This window comes from Otolemur garnettii, unplaced genomic scaffold, assembly GCF_000181295.1.
Source record: "Otolemur garnettii isolate 467f Iridium unplaced genomic scaffold, OtoGar3 scaffold00007, whole genome shotgun sequence".
Lineage (NCBI taxonomy): Eukaryota > Metazoa > Chordata > Mammalia > Primates > Galagidae > Otolemur > Otolemur garnettii.
The window spans coordinates 5,841,125-5,856,019 of record NW_003852402.1 but is presented as its reverse complement, the minus strand read 5'-3'; the positions used below and the strand labels follow the sequence as shown (position 1 = coordinate 5,856,019).

At 42.1% G+C, this 14,895-nt stretch overlaps 1 protein-coding gene across 3 annotated transcripts in view; it reads right to left on the bottom strand.

Annotated features, from left to right (window-relative positions):
- ARFGAP3 (ADP ribosylation factor GTPase activating protein 3) overlaps positions 1-14,895 on the bottom strand; it is a 59,786-nt gene that overhangs the window by 29,686 nt on the left and 15,205 nt on the right. For 2 of the 3 annotated variants that reach the window (XM_003783135.2, XM_023509187.1), the window contains exons 4-9: positions 14,546-14,677; positions 13,140-13,223; positions 9,483-9,570; positions 4,167-4,226; positions 1,975-2,021; positions 1,284-1,426 (exon numbers count right to left, since the gene is read on the bottom strand). In XM_003783135.2, coding sequence (XP_003783183.1) covers positions 1,284-1,426; positions 1,975-2,021; positions 4,167-4,226; positions 9,483-9,570; positions 13,140-13,223; positions 14,546-14,677 — 554 coding nt within the window. The remainder of the gene's footprint in view (positions 1-1,283; positions 1,427-1,974; positions 2,022-4,166; positions 4,227-9,482; positions 9,571-13,139; positions 13,224-14,545; positions 14,678-14,895) is intronic. The other variant, XM_023509186.1, reaches the window with a different exon arrangement.

Below are 14,895 nucleotides of genomic sequence, written 5' to 3'. Positions count from 1 at the left end.
CGACACCCAGCTATTTTTTGTTGCAGTTTGGCCTGGGCTGGGTTTGAACCCGCCACCCTTGGTATATGGGGCCGGTGCCCTACTCACTGAGCCACAGGTGCCACCCTGGTTTCTTTCTTAATATAAATCTTTTCATTTTTTTCTTTTTGAGACAGAGTCTCATTCTACCACCCTGGGTAGAGTGTGGTGTTGTCCTAGCTCACAGCAACCTCAAACTCTTGGGCTCAAGTGATCCTTGCGCTTCAGTCTCTCAAGTAGCTGAGACTACAGCCTTGAGCCACCCAGCCTGGCCCTTAACATTAATCTTCCTTCCATCCCCTCCCTTCTCCCGTCCTTTCCCCTTGCCCTCCCCTTGCCCCTTCCTTCCCCTCTTCCTCCCTTCCTTCCTTCTAGAGTTCTATGTTGCTCAGGCTGGTAACAAACTCCTGAGCTCAAGGATCCTCCTGCCTCAGCCTCCCGAGGAGCTGAGACCACCGGTGTGAGCCACTGGACCCAGCAGCACATACTTGTCACGATTTAACCATGTTGTAACACTTATCGAGGCTATTCATCACAACTGTTCATGGCTGAATAGTACTTAATTTTCTAAATATACCACATTTTGTTTATTGTTTATCAGTTGGTGGATATTTGGGTTGTTTCTACTTTTTGGCTGTTAGGATTAATGCTGCTGTGACATCCTGTACAAGTTTTTGTGTAGGTGTGTGGCTCTACGTTTTAATTTCTCTTGAGTATATAATATACTTAGGAGTGGACCTGCTGGGTCACCTGGTAACTCTATGTTTAACTTTTTGGAGGACTGAGAAACTGTTTTGCACAACAGTAGCACCATTTTACGCTGCCCTCAGCAAGGTAAGAAGGTTTCAACTTCTCACACCCACATCCTGGCCAACGTGGGTCAGTCTTTTTTACTCTTTTGCCCCAGTGCCCATGAATGGTGTCTTACTGCGGTGTCATCCACCATTCCCTACAGTCACAGTGTTGAGAGTCATTCCTGTGTAAATGGCTCCTCCGCGCCTCCACCTTTCCCGTCACACTGATACTGCCCCAGTCCTGCCCCCCTCACAGCTTCAACCAAAAATCCTTGCTGTCCCCTCACCACCAGTCCTTTTCCCTTCTAATCCACACATCAATGAAATACCAGTGTTTAAAAAACTAAAGTATGCAGTTCCTTCCTCAAACACACACTTAAAAATTAATGGCATTTGGAAAGCAAATCTTGGGGTTGTTTAATTAATAGTTTTATTCCCCCAAACAAATCACTATAACAAACTTCAACTTACATTGATTCTTCCTTAGGGGCCGCCCTGGCCAGAAGGTCTTCCTGCTCCTTCATTTTATCTACCGCTTGAGCTTGTTTTTCAATTTCATTAAAGCATGTGTTCGCTAGTTTCTGGGCTCCCAAACTTCCTTTTTTGGCCCCAAGCTAGAAGACATACAAGGTTAGAGTCTGCCCGAGTTGACTGAAAACTATTATGACTACAGTTAACATTTATTTACATGGACTGCCTGCCAGGCCCCGGGATAAGCCCTTTGCATTGGTTGTCTTGTTCAGCTAGCCCCACCGCTCTGAGAAGCTGCTGTTACTATAGCCATCCCTTGGTATCCTCGGGGGATCGGCTCCCAGGCCCTCTCAGATACCAAAATCCGAGAAAGCTCACATTCCTAATAGAAAATGGTGCAGTATTTGTATACAATCTAAGAATGTCTTCTTGCACACTTTAAATCATCTCTAGATCACTTATAATACCTAATGCAATGTGAATGCTATACAAATTGTTAATTCTGTATTTTTTTATTTGTATTATCATTGTATCATTATCAGTTTTTGGCTGGGGCCGGGTTTGAACCCGCCACCTCCGGTATATGGGGCCGGTGCCCTACTCCTCTGAGCCACAGGCGCCGCCCCAAAGTAGCTTTTTAGTTTCCAAGCTGAACTGCCAGGTGTGTTACACATAGTCACATAATACTCACTCCTTTTTTAACTTGATTCGGTTTCTTCTTTATGATAGAGGAAACTTCTGCCAAAAAAAAAAAAAGTTAAAAATGTCAGACCAATAGAAATCACACATAATTCTTTTTTAGGGTGTCTTTTAAAATTCTAAGACACTGTACATTATTAAGAGGCTGTCACATTGTCCATATTAGCAGGCCAGAAGACTCAAGTGTCTCCACTGGGTGTCCAAGCTCCGAGAGAATGTATTGTTTGAACAATCCACTGAAGAGAAATAAAGAGCCTGAGCTGCCCTCAGGAATTTCAGTATTTCCTTCAGGAACCTTTTTTTTTGGAGACAGAGTGTCACTCTGTTCTCCTGGCTAGAGTGCCGTGGCATCACAGCTCAAAGCAACCTCAAACTCTTGGGCTCGAGGGATTCTCTTCCCTTAGCCTCCCGAGTAGCTGGGACTACAACACCGGGCTACTTCTTTTCAATTTTTAGTGGAGACGGGGGTCTCACTTTTGCTCAGGCTGGTCTCAAACTCCTGAGCTCAAGCAAGCCATTTGCCTCAGCCTTCCAGGGTTTTGGGATTACAGGCTTGAGCTACCGTGCCTGGCCTCTTCAGGAACATTTTTAAGTGTATATATTAGAACAAAATCTTCTATTAAGCTCTACTCTTGAAAACCTTAAAAATTATTTTACAGGTGGCGCCTGGGGCTCAAAGGAGTAAGGTGCCAGCCCCATATGCTGGAGGTGGAGGGTTCAAACCCGGCCAAAAACTGCAAAAAAAAAAAAAAATTATTTTACAGTATAAAGTTAGCCAGGCATTATGTGTGTACCCAAATAGGGATGTGCTTCTTCACCTTGGCATGCATATCACACACACACACACACACATACACGCACACACACACATATATTTTATCATTATCAGCCAAAAAAAAAAAAATACAAAGCATTCTGGTATCTTAGCAGTAGTACTTTCTAAATTGCACACAAACACATGATGCTATTAGAGAAAGTTTCTTAAATCATTTTATGAGTCTATTTTAATCATAGTTTATAGATTCTTTTTTACAGTTATGTTTAAGAAACTCAGCAAAAATAAAAATCTTAATTTTTTCAGGCCCAGTGCAGTGGCTCATGACTGTAATCCTAGTGCTCTGGGAGGCTGAGGCAGAAGGATACCTTGAGCTCAGGAGTTTAAGACAAGCCTGAGCAAGAGTGAGGCCCTAAAAATAGAAAAACTGGGCTGGGCATGGTGGTTCACGCCTGTAATCCTAGCACTTGGAAGGCCCAGGCAGGTGGATTGCCTGAGCTCATGAGTTCAAGACCAACCTGAGCAAGAGCAGGACTCCATCTCTAAAAATAGCCAGGCACTGTGGTGGGTACCTGTAGTCCTAGCTACCTGGGAGGCTGAGGCAAGGGGATCACTTGAACCCAAGAGTTTGAAGTTGCTGTGAGCTAAGATGCCACAGCACTCTACCAAGGGTGACCAAGTGAGACTCCATTGCAAAAATAGATAGATAAATAAATAAATAAAATAAAATTAGAAAAACTTAGCTAGGGGTATGGCAAGTGCCTGTAGTCCCAGCTAGTTGGGAGGCTGAAGTAGGAAGATTACCTGAGCCCAGGAGTTTGAGGTTGCTAGTTTGAGTTTGTGAGCTAGGCTGATGCGAAGGCACTCTAGCTTTGGCAACAGAGTGAGAATCTATCTCAAAAACAAAACAAAACAACTTAATATTTTTCCTTTTTTTTTGAGACAAGGTATTATTGTTCAAGAATGCAGTAAGCTATGATTATACCACTGCACTCTAGCCTGGATAGCAGACCAAGATCTTGTCTCCAAAAAAAAAAAATTATTTACTTTGGGTGGCGCCTGTGGCTCAAAGGAGTAGGGCGCTGGCCCCATATGCCGGAGGTGGCTGGTTCAAACCCAGCCCCGGTCAGAAACTGCAAAAAATAAAATAAATAAATAAATACAAATTATTTACTTAAAAAACAAAACAAAAATAAAAGTAACAACAGCAATTGTGATTAAGGGTATAGACGGCTGCATTTTACATTCATAAATCTGGCTAAAATACAGAAAATTTTGCTTAAAAATCTCATTAATAGATTCATAATGCTATCAATAGAGACACCTAGGCAGAATGCAAAGAAGGCATTCATTTTTTTCTTAATGAGCCTTACTCTTTAAGCCCCATTATAGGGTTTTAAGCATATTACCCAAAGCAGCTTTTGTTGGTACATTAAGATCTTCTACACTTGGTCCTTGTTCTGGTCCCCCTGAAAATTTAAAACATTGATATTAATGCAGAAAATATACTCATCAAACATGATCTTGACTGTATAATAATTCAATTTGCTCAATAGTACATATCTTATCCAGTTCTCTCAATGATATCTTTCTTTTTGGTTCTATATTCTATCATTATAAGAATTCTGATTTAGGCTCGGCTCAGCAGATAGGGGGCCAGTCACATACACCGGAGCTGGTGGGTTCAAATCCAAGCCAGGCCTGCCAAACAACAATGACAACTACAACCAAAAAATAGCCGGGCATTATGGTGGGTGCCTGTAGTCCCAGCTATTTGGGGGCTGAGGCAAGAGAATCATTTAAGCTCAAGAGTTTGAGGTTGTTGTGAGCTGTGACACCACAGCACTCTACCCAGGGTGATAGTTTGAGACTCTGATTCACAAAAAAAAAAAAAAAAAAAAAGAATTCTGATCTAAAATCTCATTGAAGTAGAAATATATTTTTTATCCAATGGCTTTACAGAATAGAAATGTTAATGGTCCCTGTAGTACTCTCACATCACAATCTAGTGGGTTTTAAAGTGACCTGTTGTAAGATACCTAGTACATATACAGGCTACACTCTCAATATGTGTTAACATTAGGAGATTCTAGTACCAATTATATCAATGATTGAAACTAAATTTTCAGTTGCCTAGAAATCTGCCTTGCTGCCTTTTTCTTTTTCATTCTTTTAGAGACAGGGTCTCATTCTGTTGCCCTGGCTAGACTGAAGTATAGTGGTGCAATTATAGCTCACTGTAACCTCAAACCCTCAGGATCAGGAAATTCTCCCATCTTCGCCTCCCAAGAAGCTAAGATTACAGCCATGCACCACCACACTTGGTTAATTTTTATGCTTTTTGTAGAGACAGGGTCTTACTATGCTGCCCAGACTGGTCTTGAATTCCTGGCTTCAAGTAATCCTCCTGCCTGGGCCAACAAAAGAGCTAGAGTGGCACGAATCGCTCACCCAGCCTGCCCTGTTTTCTAGTTTGCCTAAAAAGTGATCCTGGTTAGGAAATCCATTAAACATTTATTAAAAGTATATTTTATTATTTTAAAAATAATAATTAGAGGCTCATGCCTATAATCTGGGAGGCTGAGGTAGGTGGATTGCTTGAGCTCAGGGGTTCGAGACCAGCCTGAGCAAGAGTGAGACTCTATTTCTACTAAAAAATAGAAAGAATAACTAGGTATTGTAGTAGGCACCTGTAGTCTGAGCTACCTGGGAGGCTAAGCCAAGAGGATCCTTTGAGCCCAAGAGTTTGAGGTTGCTGTGAACTATGATGATGCCACAGTACTGAATCCCAGAAAGACAGAGTGAGATTCTATCTCTAAATAAATAAGCAAACAAACAAATAAATAAAAATAGATAACAAATGTAGTATATATATTCAATGGAATATTATTTGGCCATAAAAAGAAATGAAATATTGACAGGTATTACAAAATAGATGAACCTTGAAAAAATTATAACCAAAGAAAGCCAGTCACAGACCACCACATATCGTGAGTCTCTGGAACTTAAATGTCCAGATCCAGACAGACTCAGAGGCAGAAAGTGGATTAGAGGTTACCAGGGTGGAGGGAAATGGAAGGGACTGAAAATATTCTTTTTTTTTTTTTTTTAACTCAGAGTCTCACTTTGTCACCTTAGGTAAAGTGCCATGGCGGCATATCTCACAGTGACCTCAAACTCTTGGGCTCAAGGGATTCTCTTGCCTCAGCCTCCAAAGTACCTGGGACTATAGGCCCCTGCCACAATGGCCAGAGTATGTGGCTGGTGCCCTAACCACTGAGCTATGGGCACCCAACTGAAAATATTCTTAAATTAGATGGTGATGGTTATGCCACAACTTTGTGAATGTACTGAAAACGGAACTGTATATTTTAAAAGGGTGAATTTTATGACATGTGAATTACATGTCAACAATGCTATATTTTTAAATGCCAGGCCCAATAGTGATTTACAGGAAACCCTGCTGGTTCATCTTTATACATATTTAAAAGGTAAACTCTGAGCAAGGCATTTAAATATGCAAATCGGGATGACTAAGCACACTGATATTTTGTGAGCACCTGCTTACTGATGCCCCTCTCTGGGCACTGGAGAAATAGCAGTCAACAAGACACCCAAACAGGTGTGGTAGCAAATGCTTGTGATCCTAGTACTCTGGGAGGCCAAAGCAAGATCACTGGAGGCCAGGTGTCTGGAGACTATCTCTACAAAAAATGTAAAAATTAGCTGGTTGTGGTGACACATGCCTCTAGTCTCAGCTACTCAGGAACCTGAGGTGGGAGGACCATTTGAGCCCAGGAGTTTGAGATTGCAGGGAGCTGTGATACACTTTACACTTGAGCCTGGGCAACTGAGTGAGACTCTGTCTCTTTAAAAAAAAAAAAAAATTGTAATAACCATGGATCACTCAGCTCATGTTAAAAAAAAAAAAAATAGGAGAAGAAGAAAAAAATAAATGAGGAGAAAAAAGAAAAATAAAAGTAAAAAAAAATTGTAATAGCAACAATAATCAAATTATCATCTGTACTGTTTCGGAGCATACATAACCCCCTGCTTCTCTTTGTTAGTCAGGAGAATGCTGAAATTAATTCTTCTCTCTTTACAGATAATGTTAAATCAATCAATGGCTAAGGGGTATCTCTCATCTTAAAAATGAATCTTTCCAGGGAGGCGCTCACAGCTCAGTGGAGGGGATACAAAGTGGACACACAAACTAATAGTAATGTCCAGAACTGGGTCTGTGTGCTATGAGGAATTAAAAATACACAACTGCAGGAGTGACTACACTGGCTGGATTTATTTATTTATTTTCCTGAAACAAGAGTCTTACTTTGTTGCCCTCGGTAGAATGCTACAGTGTCACAGCTCACAGCAACCTCAAATTCTTGGGCTCAAATGATCATCTTGCCTCAGCCTTCCAAGTAGCTGAGGCTACAGGCACCTGCCACAACACCCTGACTATTTTAAAGTGAAACTACAATAAGGAGGCAGCCCCTTGCTGATCAGGGGACAAGTGTCACATTCCAAACAAAACAAAAAGCAAACACAGAAAAGAACCTAAGGGCTGGTGTGGCCACAGTGCAGCGTAAAGCTAAGAAATCAAAGAGCCAAACTCCAGTTAGAGGTGTATAAATGTCTTCTTTACTGGATCTAAGCCCATATGCCTAAAAATGAATGCAAAACAAATCACAGAATCCAAATCATGAATGAAACAGCCACATCATATGCTGAGTTCTTTGCATATTAAGGAAATAAGCCTTTTTGTCTATATATGGATTGCAAATGTTTATCATTCGTCTTCACTTTAAAGAACTTTTTCAGAATAGAAACATTAAATCTATACACATATGCAGTCAGACTTATTAATCTTATCTTTTTACAAGGTCTGAATATATATAAGGGCTTCCTCAATCCAGGGCAGTAGTAAAGCTCCACTCACGTTTTCTTCTGGGACCATCATACTTTCATTTACATCTTTGATCCATCTGAATTTAGTCTGGTGTAAAGAAGGAATTCTCCTTTGTTTTATTATTTTTTTCTAAAATACCTTGGCACTTGTCCAAATTCCATTTGGTGAATAACCCATCATTCTCCAGGATGTGAAACACTCCTGTCCTGACTCACTGATATGTCTACTCCCATACCAATGAAAGGAAACACCGGCCTCCGCTGTCTGTTGCTCTCAGACCATCCTACCTTACCCCTATAATTCCTTACAAAGGGGGTTGGCGCTAGTAGCTCAGTGTCTAGGGCCAAGAGACTCTCTTAAGCCCAAGAGCTTGAAGTTGCTGTGAGCTGTGATGCCACAGCACTTTACTGAGGGTGACATAATGAGACTGTCTCAAAAAAAAAAAAAATACTCCTTACAAAGGGAGCGATTCCTCTTCTTTACAGCATGCCCACAGCCGCCCTCAGGCATAAAGCCAAATGCCTCTATCTTCTTGGATTCTTTTCTTGATAAATACCACTTACTGTCCAAAATCCTTGCCAGAAATTCCCTGAATATTCTCATCCAACCTAAAGTTTGGTGACTGTTCAGTTTTTCCTGTTATAGTAAGTTCATAAGGCTGCTCCAGGCTCAGTTTATATGAGCCGGCACTTCTTATGGGACCTCATCTCATGAGTTCACTGCTAGTCATCCAGAGTTACATTTTTGCTGTTAATTTATACTAATATGCTGGGCTAACAAAAGATGCACAATTTTAAAACAGAAAGAAGAGCTGACTATTCACATCATATAAATGAGTTTTAATACGTGAGCAACTGAAAAAAATAATTTATAATAAACACAATCTGACAATAAATTCACCAAATGTGAATCACTAGGTATCAACTACTTATATAATAGTTTTTAAATTACAATCTTTTCTGATTAATGAAAGTAAAACACTTGGGAGGGCACGTTGGCTCACGTCTAGAATTCTGGGAGGCCGAGGGGGTGGATAGCTTGAGCTCACGAGTTCAAGACCAGTCTGAGCAAAAGTGAGACCCCTGCCTCTACTAAAAAATAGAAAAACTGAGGCAAGAGGATCGCTTGAGCCCGAGTGAGAGGTTGCTGTGAGCTGTGACGCCACAGCACTCTACCCAGAGTGACAGTTTGAGACTCTGTCTCAAAAAAAAAAAGAGAGAGAAAGAAAGTAAAATGCTCATTATAAGAGTTCAGAAACTTCAGTGCTATTGAGAGCAGAAACCAAACTCCTCAGTAACTTCATCCTCTACTTAATGCCTTCCAGGATATTTTTTGTGAGCGTATGTTTGGTTCTCTTTTTTTTTTCTGAGACAGAGTCTCATCTGGTCACCTTCATAGAGTGCCATGGCATCTTAGCTCATAGCAACCTCAAACTCTTGAGTTCAAGCAATTCTCTGTGTCAGCCTTCCAGGTAGCTGGGACTACAGGTGCCTGCCACAGCACCCAGCTATTTTTAGAGACAGGGTCTTGATTTTGCTCAGGTTGGTCTGGAACTCGTGAGCTCAGGCAATCCGCCTGCCTCAGCCTCCCAAGTGCTGGGATTACAGGCGTGAGCCACTGTGCCCAGCCTTTTTTTTTTTTTTTTACAGAAAGGAGATCATATTCCATGTTCAGTAGTATTTTTGCCCACTTTATAATCTATCATGGCTATTTCTTCCTGTTACTAGAGAAAGAGGTCTATGTCTTAATTTGTGACAGTTTTGTAGAATGTTTTAGGCAATGGAATGGCATTACATGACAAGTGTAAAGACTCCACCTTCACTATTTTCTGGAGTGGTTTCCACGGCCCTTGGTGTTAAAGAAGACAGTTCTGATGGTGATGAGGCCCAGGCTGTACCACTCACCTAAAGTGAGATGAAAAAAGTCATTAGCAGACAAAGCAAGAAACCAGTTGTAAAAAACAAATCAAAGCAGGAGAAAAACCAAACCATTTAAATAAGCCACCTCTGAGTCCCTGTTTAGTGGCTTAGCAGAAAAGGATAAAATTAAAACAAGTATATTCTTAAATCTCGGTTTCAATGATCAAATTTCTTCTTTTCCCTTCTTTTTAAAATCAAATTTTATGTATGTATGTTTTGAGAAAGAGTCTCACTTTGCTGTTCTGGGTAGAGCGCTGTGGCCTCACAGCTTACAACAACCTCAAACTCTTGTGCTCAAGTGATTCTCTTGCCTCAGCCTCCCAAGTAGCTGGGATTACAGGCGCCTGCCACGATACCTGGCTATTTTTAGAGACAGGGTCTCACTCTTGCTCAGGCTAGTCTCAAACTCAGGCAATCCCCCCGCCTCAACCCTAGGATTACAGGTATAAGCCACTGCACCAGCCTAAAATCAAATTTTTATTTTGGAATAGTTTCAGATTTGCACAAAAGTTGCAAAGCTAGTAGTTTTCAGATACCTTCACCTAGCTTCCTCTAACATTAAAACCCATGATACAGCTGTCAAAACTAAGAAGTTGTCATTGGTTCAACACTGTCAGCTAAACTCTAGACTTTATTTGGAGTTCACCAGCTTTTCTGCCAAAGTGCTTCTCTAGGACCCAGGTCAGGGTCCCCCTACTGCTCTATGTCATGCCTCCTTGGTCTCTTCTGGCTTGTAACAGTTTCGCAGTCTCTCCTTGTTTTTCCTGACCTTGCAACTGTTGAAGGATACCAGGTAGGTATTTTATAAAATGCCTTCAATCTGGGCTTGTCTGTTTTCTCATCATTAGACTCAGGTTTGCAGAAGAATACCACAGAGGTGAAGTGCGTTCTCATTCATCACATCAGTGTCACTCAACACATGATGTTGACCTTGATCACTCGGTTAAGGTGGCATCTGCCAGTTTTTCCTGCTGTAAAGCATTGTTTTTCCTTTTCCATATTCTAGTCTTGTGAAGTGAGTCACTAAGTCTGGCTCACACTCACAGGGAGGGAAGTTAGGCTCCACCTCCTGGAGGGGAAGTACAGCACACATAGTATATACAGTCACGCCCCACATCTGACATTGCAGTCAACAACAGGTGCTATAAGATTACACGAACCTGGAAACCTCCCATCACCTAGTGACATGGTGGACACACTGACATCCTAGTGCAATGCATTATTCACACGTGGTGGTGGTACTGAGGGAAACGAAGCTACTGTGCTGCCAAGGGGACACACGTCTGTACACGCCTGTAATCCCAGCACTCTGGGAAGCTGCAGCTGCAGAATTGCCTGAGCTCACCAACCTAAGCAAAGTGAGGCCCTATCTCTCCTAAAAATAGAAAAACTTGCTGGACACGATGGCACCAGCTACTTGGGAGGCTGAGGCAGAAGGATTTTGGTTGAGCCCAGGATTTTGAGGTTGCTTGTGGTACTAGGGTGTCACTGTCTCTGGGTCCCCTTAGCGGACAAAGCTAGGTAATCTAAGTATATGTGTGCTAATCTTTTTTTTTTTTTGAGATGGAGCCTCAAGCTATCCCCCTGGGTAGAGTGCCATGACATCACAGCTCACAGCAACCTCCAACTCCTGGGCTCAAGCGAGTCTCCTGCCTCAGCCTCCCAAGTAGCTGGGACTACAGGCGCCCGCCACAACGCCTGGCCATTTTTTGGTTGCAGCCATCATTGTTGTTTGGCGGGCCCGGGCTGGGGATTTGAACCCGCCACCTTAGGTGTATGTGGCTGGCGCCTTAGCTGCTTGAGCCACAGGTGCAGGGCCTATGTGTGCTAATCTATGAATACATGTGCATTTTTTTTTTTTTTTGAGAGAGAGCCTCAAGCTGTCCCCCTGGGTAGAGTGCTGTGGCATCACAGCTCACAGCAACCTCCAACTCCTGGGCTCAAGCAAGTCTCCTGCCTCAGCCTCCCAAGTAGCTGGGACCACAGGTGCCCGCCACAAGGTCCAGCTACACATGTGCATTTTTAATTATCTATCTCTGCATGTGTGTTCATCCACATACAGAAAGAGCGAGATTAAACATTAATTTGTGGTATCTTCAACTATAATCCACACTACACTGTTCATGTTTCTCCTTTTTTTTAGCTTATCATTCCTACTCCTAACATTTCTCAGCTATCTAATCATGGCTATTCTATATCTAATTCTATGTATAACAATAGGAATACATCATAAGAGAACAGCTTATCTTTTGTGTTCTGTTTCGTACTTTTTGATAACTAGTTCTGGTAACCATCAGTCATTCAATCATTTAGTAGATCTGGGGTCTTTCTATGTTCCCCAGGCTGGACTTGAACTCCTACACTCCAGTGATCTTCCTGCCTCAGCCACCTGAGCAGCTGGGACTACAGGCATGTACCACCAGCCAGCTTTCTAGTAACTATTGACTATAGTAATGATAACATGTGTAAATTATAACATTAAAAAAATCAAGGTTCAGCAATTTATGTAAGTTTACGTAATTTTAACTTGAAAATTAAAGAATGGATTGAGCAGCAATTCAGCAAATAGTGTCCCCTCCCCAACAAGACTAGGAGAACCCCACGGAAGTCCTGTGGTTTGGTGTCATGGCTGCGATCAAACCACCAAGATGAGGATAATGAGGACACCTACAGGATTTATTGAAGGCTGACTCTGTGCTAAGCACCAATTACTTTTCCTGTATTAACTCATTTAATCCTCACAATAGCCTTGAGATACATACTATGTACATAGTAAAATCAGGACACTGGGATTCAAACCCCTATTAAAACTATTTTCATTTTTTTGTCAGTGCCAAAGCTCTGAATTAACCTGTCAGACTACCAGGTACAGACACAGAACTAAATTCCAGCCAGCTGGTCAAAAGTGATACATACTACTTCTAGAATTTTTCTCTAAAAATATGGGGCATTTGCTTTCCCGAAGGTCTGTCCTCTTATCATTGGCTAGGAAAGGCCTTAAACTGGAGCAGCCACTTGAGAGCCTGTGATGGAAGCCACGTGTTGAGAATAGCAAGGCAAGTCCGCCTGTCTACCCTGGATAGCCCACTGCGAGCTGTTGATGGTCAACTCATTTCTCTCTTGTTTAAACGATTAGATTTCAGAGCTGCTTGTTTTTTGTTTGTTTGTTTGTTTTTGAGACAGAGTCTCACTTTGTTACCCTCCATACAGTGCCGTGGTGTCATAGCTCATAGCAACCTCAAACTCTTGGGCTCAAGCCATCTCTTGCCTCAGCCTCTCAAGTAGCTGAGACTAAGGACCCCATCACAACACACGCTATTTTTAGAGACAGCGTCTTACCCTGGCTCAGGCTGGTCTCAGCTCCTTAGCTCAGGCAATCCACCCACGTTGGCCTCTGAGAATGCTGGGATCACAGGTGTAAGCCACCGTGCCCAGCTCCAGAGTTGCTTGTTATAACAGTTTAGCTTGTACCCTAACTGAAACATTTTAAACACATTCCTTTTATATCTGTCCAAATAAGTAGACTTTAAAATTATGTGAAGCATGATACTTACCTCTGGAGAAACATGAGAGGCAAAAAAATCTTCTTCTTTTGGTGGAAGGGATGAAGGCGGAACCACACAACTGTCAAGCCACAGCTGGAACAGACACACAAACAAGGCTTAGCATTTCATCTGGCCTCTAAGTTTTATTTCATACTCTTTCCTCTTCTTCTAGAGATCTGTTTTCTAAGGATTGGTACTTTCCATTATTATAAAATCATCAGTAACATGCCTACAGAGGGCCTCTGAGTATATTTTAGTAATATGTCAATTCAGTAAATTTTCCTTCCTGACCTTAAGGAAGTCAATTACCCCAACTCCACAAACCACCTCTGAAAAGAAAAGATCAAGGATTTTATATCTTTTTTTCTTTTAGAGACAGGATCTCACTCTGTTGCCCAGGACAGTAAGCAGTGGAATGATCATAGCTCACTGCAGTCTTGAACTTCTGGACTTAAACAATCTTCCTATCTCAGTCTCCCAAGTAGCTAAAACTACAGGTAGGTACCGTAATGTGCAGTGAATTTTTAAATCTTCTGTACAGATAGGGACTCGCTATGCTGCCCAGGCTGATCTCAAACTCCTGGGCTCACGTGATCTTCCTGCTGTGGCCTCCCAGAGTGCTGGGGTTACAGGTGAGCCGCCACACCCAGATGGACTCCACATCCAAGTGCAGGTTCCATCCTACTGTCAATCCTCATTGTTTATGGATTCCACATTTACAAACGCACCTACTTGCTAATATTTCTTGTAACCTCCAAATAAGTACTCATGGGGTTTTCACAGTCCTTTGAAGACATGTACCAAACAGCACAAAATGAGTCGCCCAGCAAGCGCGGCCCCAGCTGATGTAGAACAAGGCACACTTGGCCTTCTTGTTTCGGTTCTCACACTTGTAAACAAGTGTGCTCTTTGCAGTTTATCACGTTTTTGTGCTTTTTACTGATGACTTCTTGTTTAAAATGGCCCTCAAGTGCAGTGTGAAGGTGGCCTAACATTCTTCAGCACACGAAGGCTGCCTCTGCCTTATGGAGACAATACAAGTGTCAGGTAAGTTTCATTCTGAGTTATAGTCCCTTGGCTGTGAATTCAATGTTCATGAACCAACTATATATATTAAATAAGGTGTCTTTAAACAGAAACATATGTTGAATAAGGTTGTGTATGGATCAGTTGATGAAAATGAGACCAGAGGCTCCTAATCCTATACCTCCTGCAGGAGTGATATTTCAGCTCCCATCAATTCAGTGCCCACAGCAAATTTATGGAGCATAATTATCCCAAATAATGAGAATCAACTGCACATCATCTCCTTGTAAGAGAATTTGGGTAGAAAATTTTTACTGCTCAGGATAGAACCCACTTTTCTGCTGACGTGAGCACACGTCTAGGAGACCTTCCATCTCCCCGTGACTTACATCGGTGCCGCGCTCCCGTGTTGCCTGGGAGGCGAGTGACTTGATTTTCTCCCTGTAGAGCTGAGCAGCGCGACTGTTGTATTTGGCGTTGGTGTCGTTGGTGGCACACCCATGTTGATGGAAAAAGGAAGACTACCAAGGAAAGCATGCAGATTAGCAGAAACACTGCGTTACGTCTAACATGGTGACCAAAAATGCTACGCAATGTAATGAGGGATTTTAAAAATTAGTAGTAAAAACCAAAACAATATAAACATTATAAAAAGCTCAAAAATAGGCTTGGCTCGGCGCCTGTGGCTCAAGTGGCTAAGGCGCCAGCCACATACACCTAAGGTGGCGGGTTCGAATCC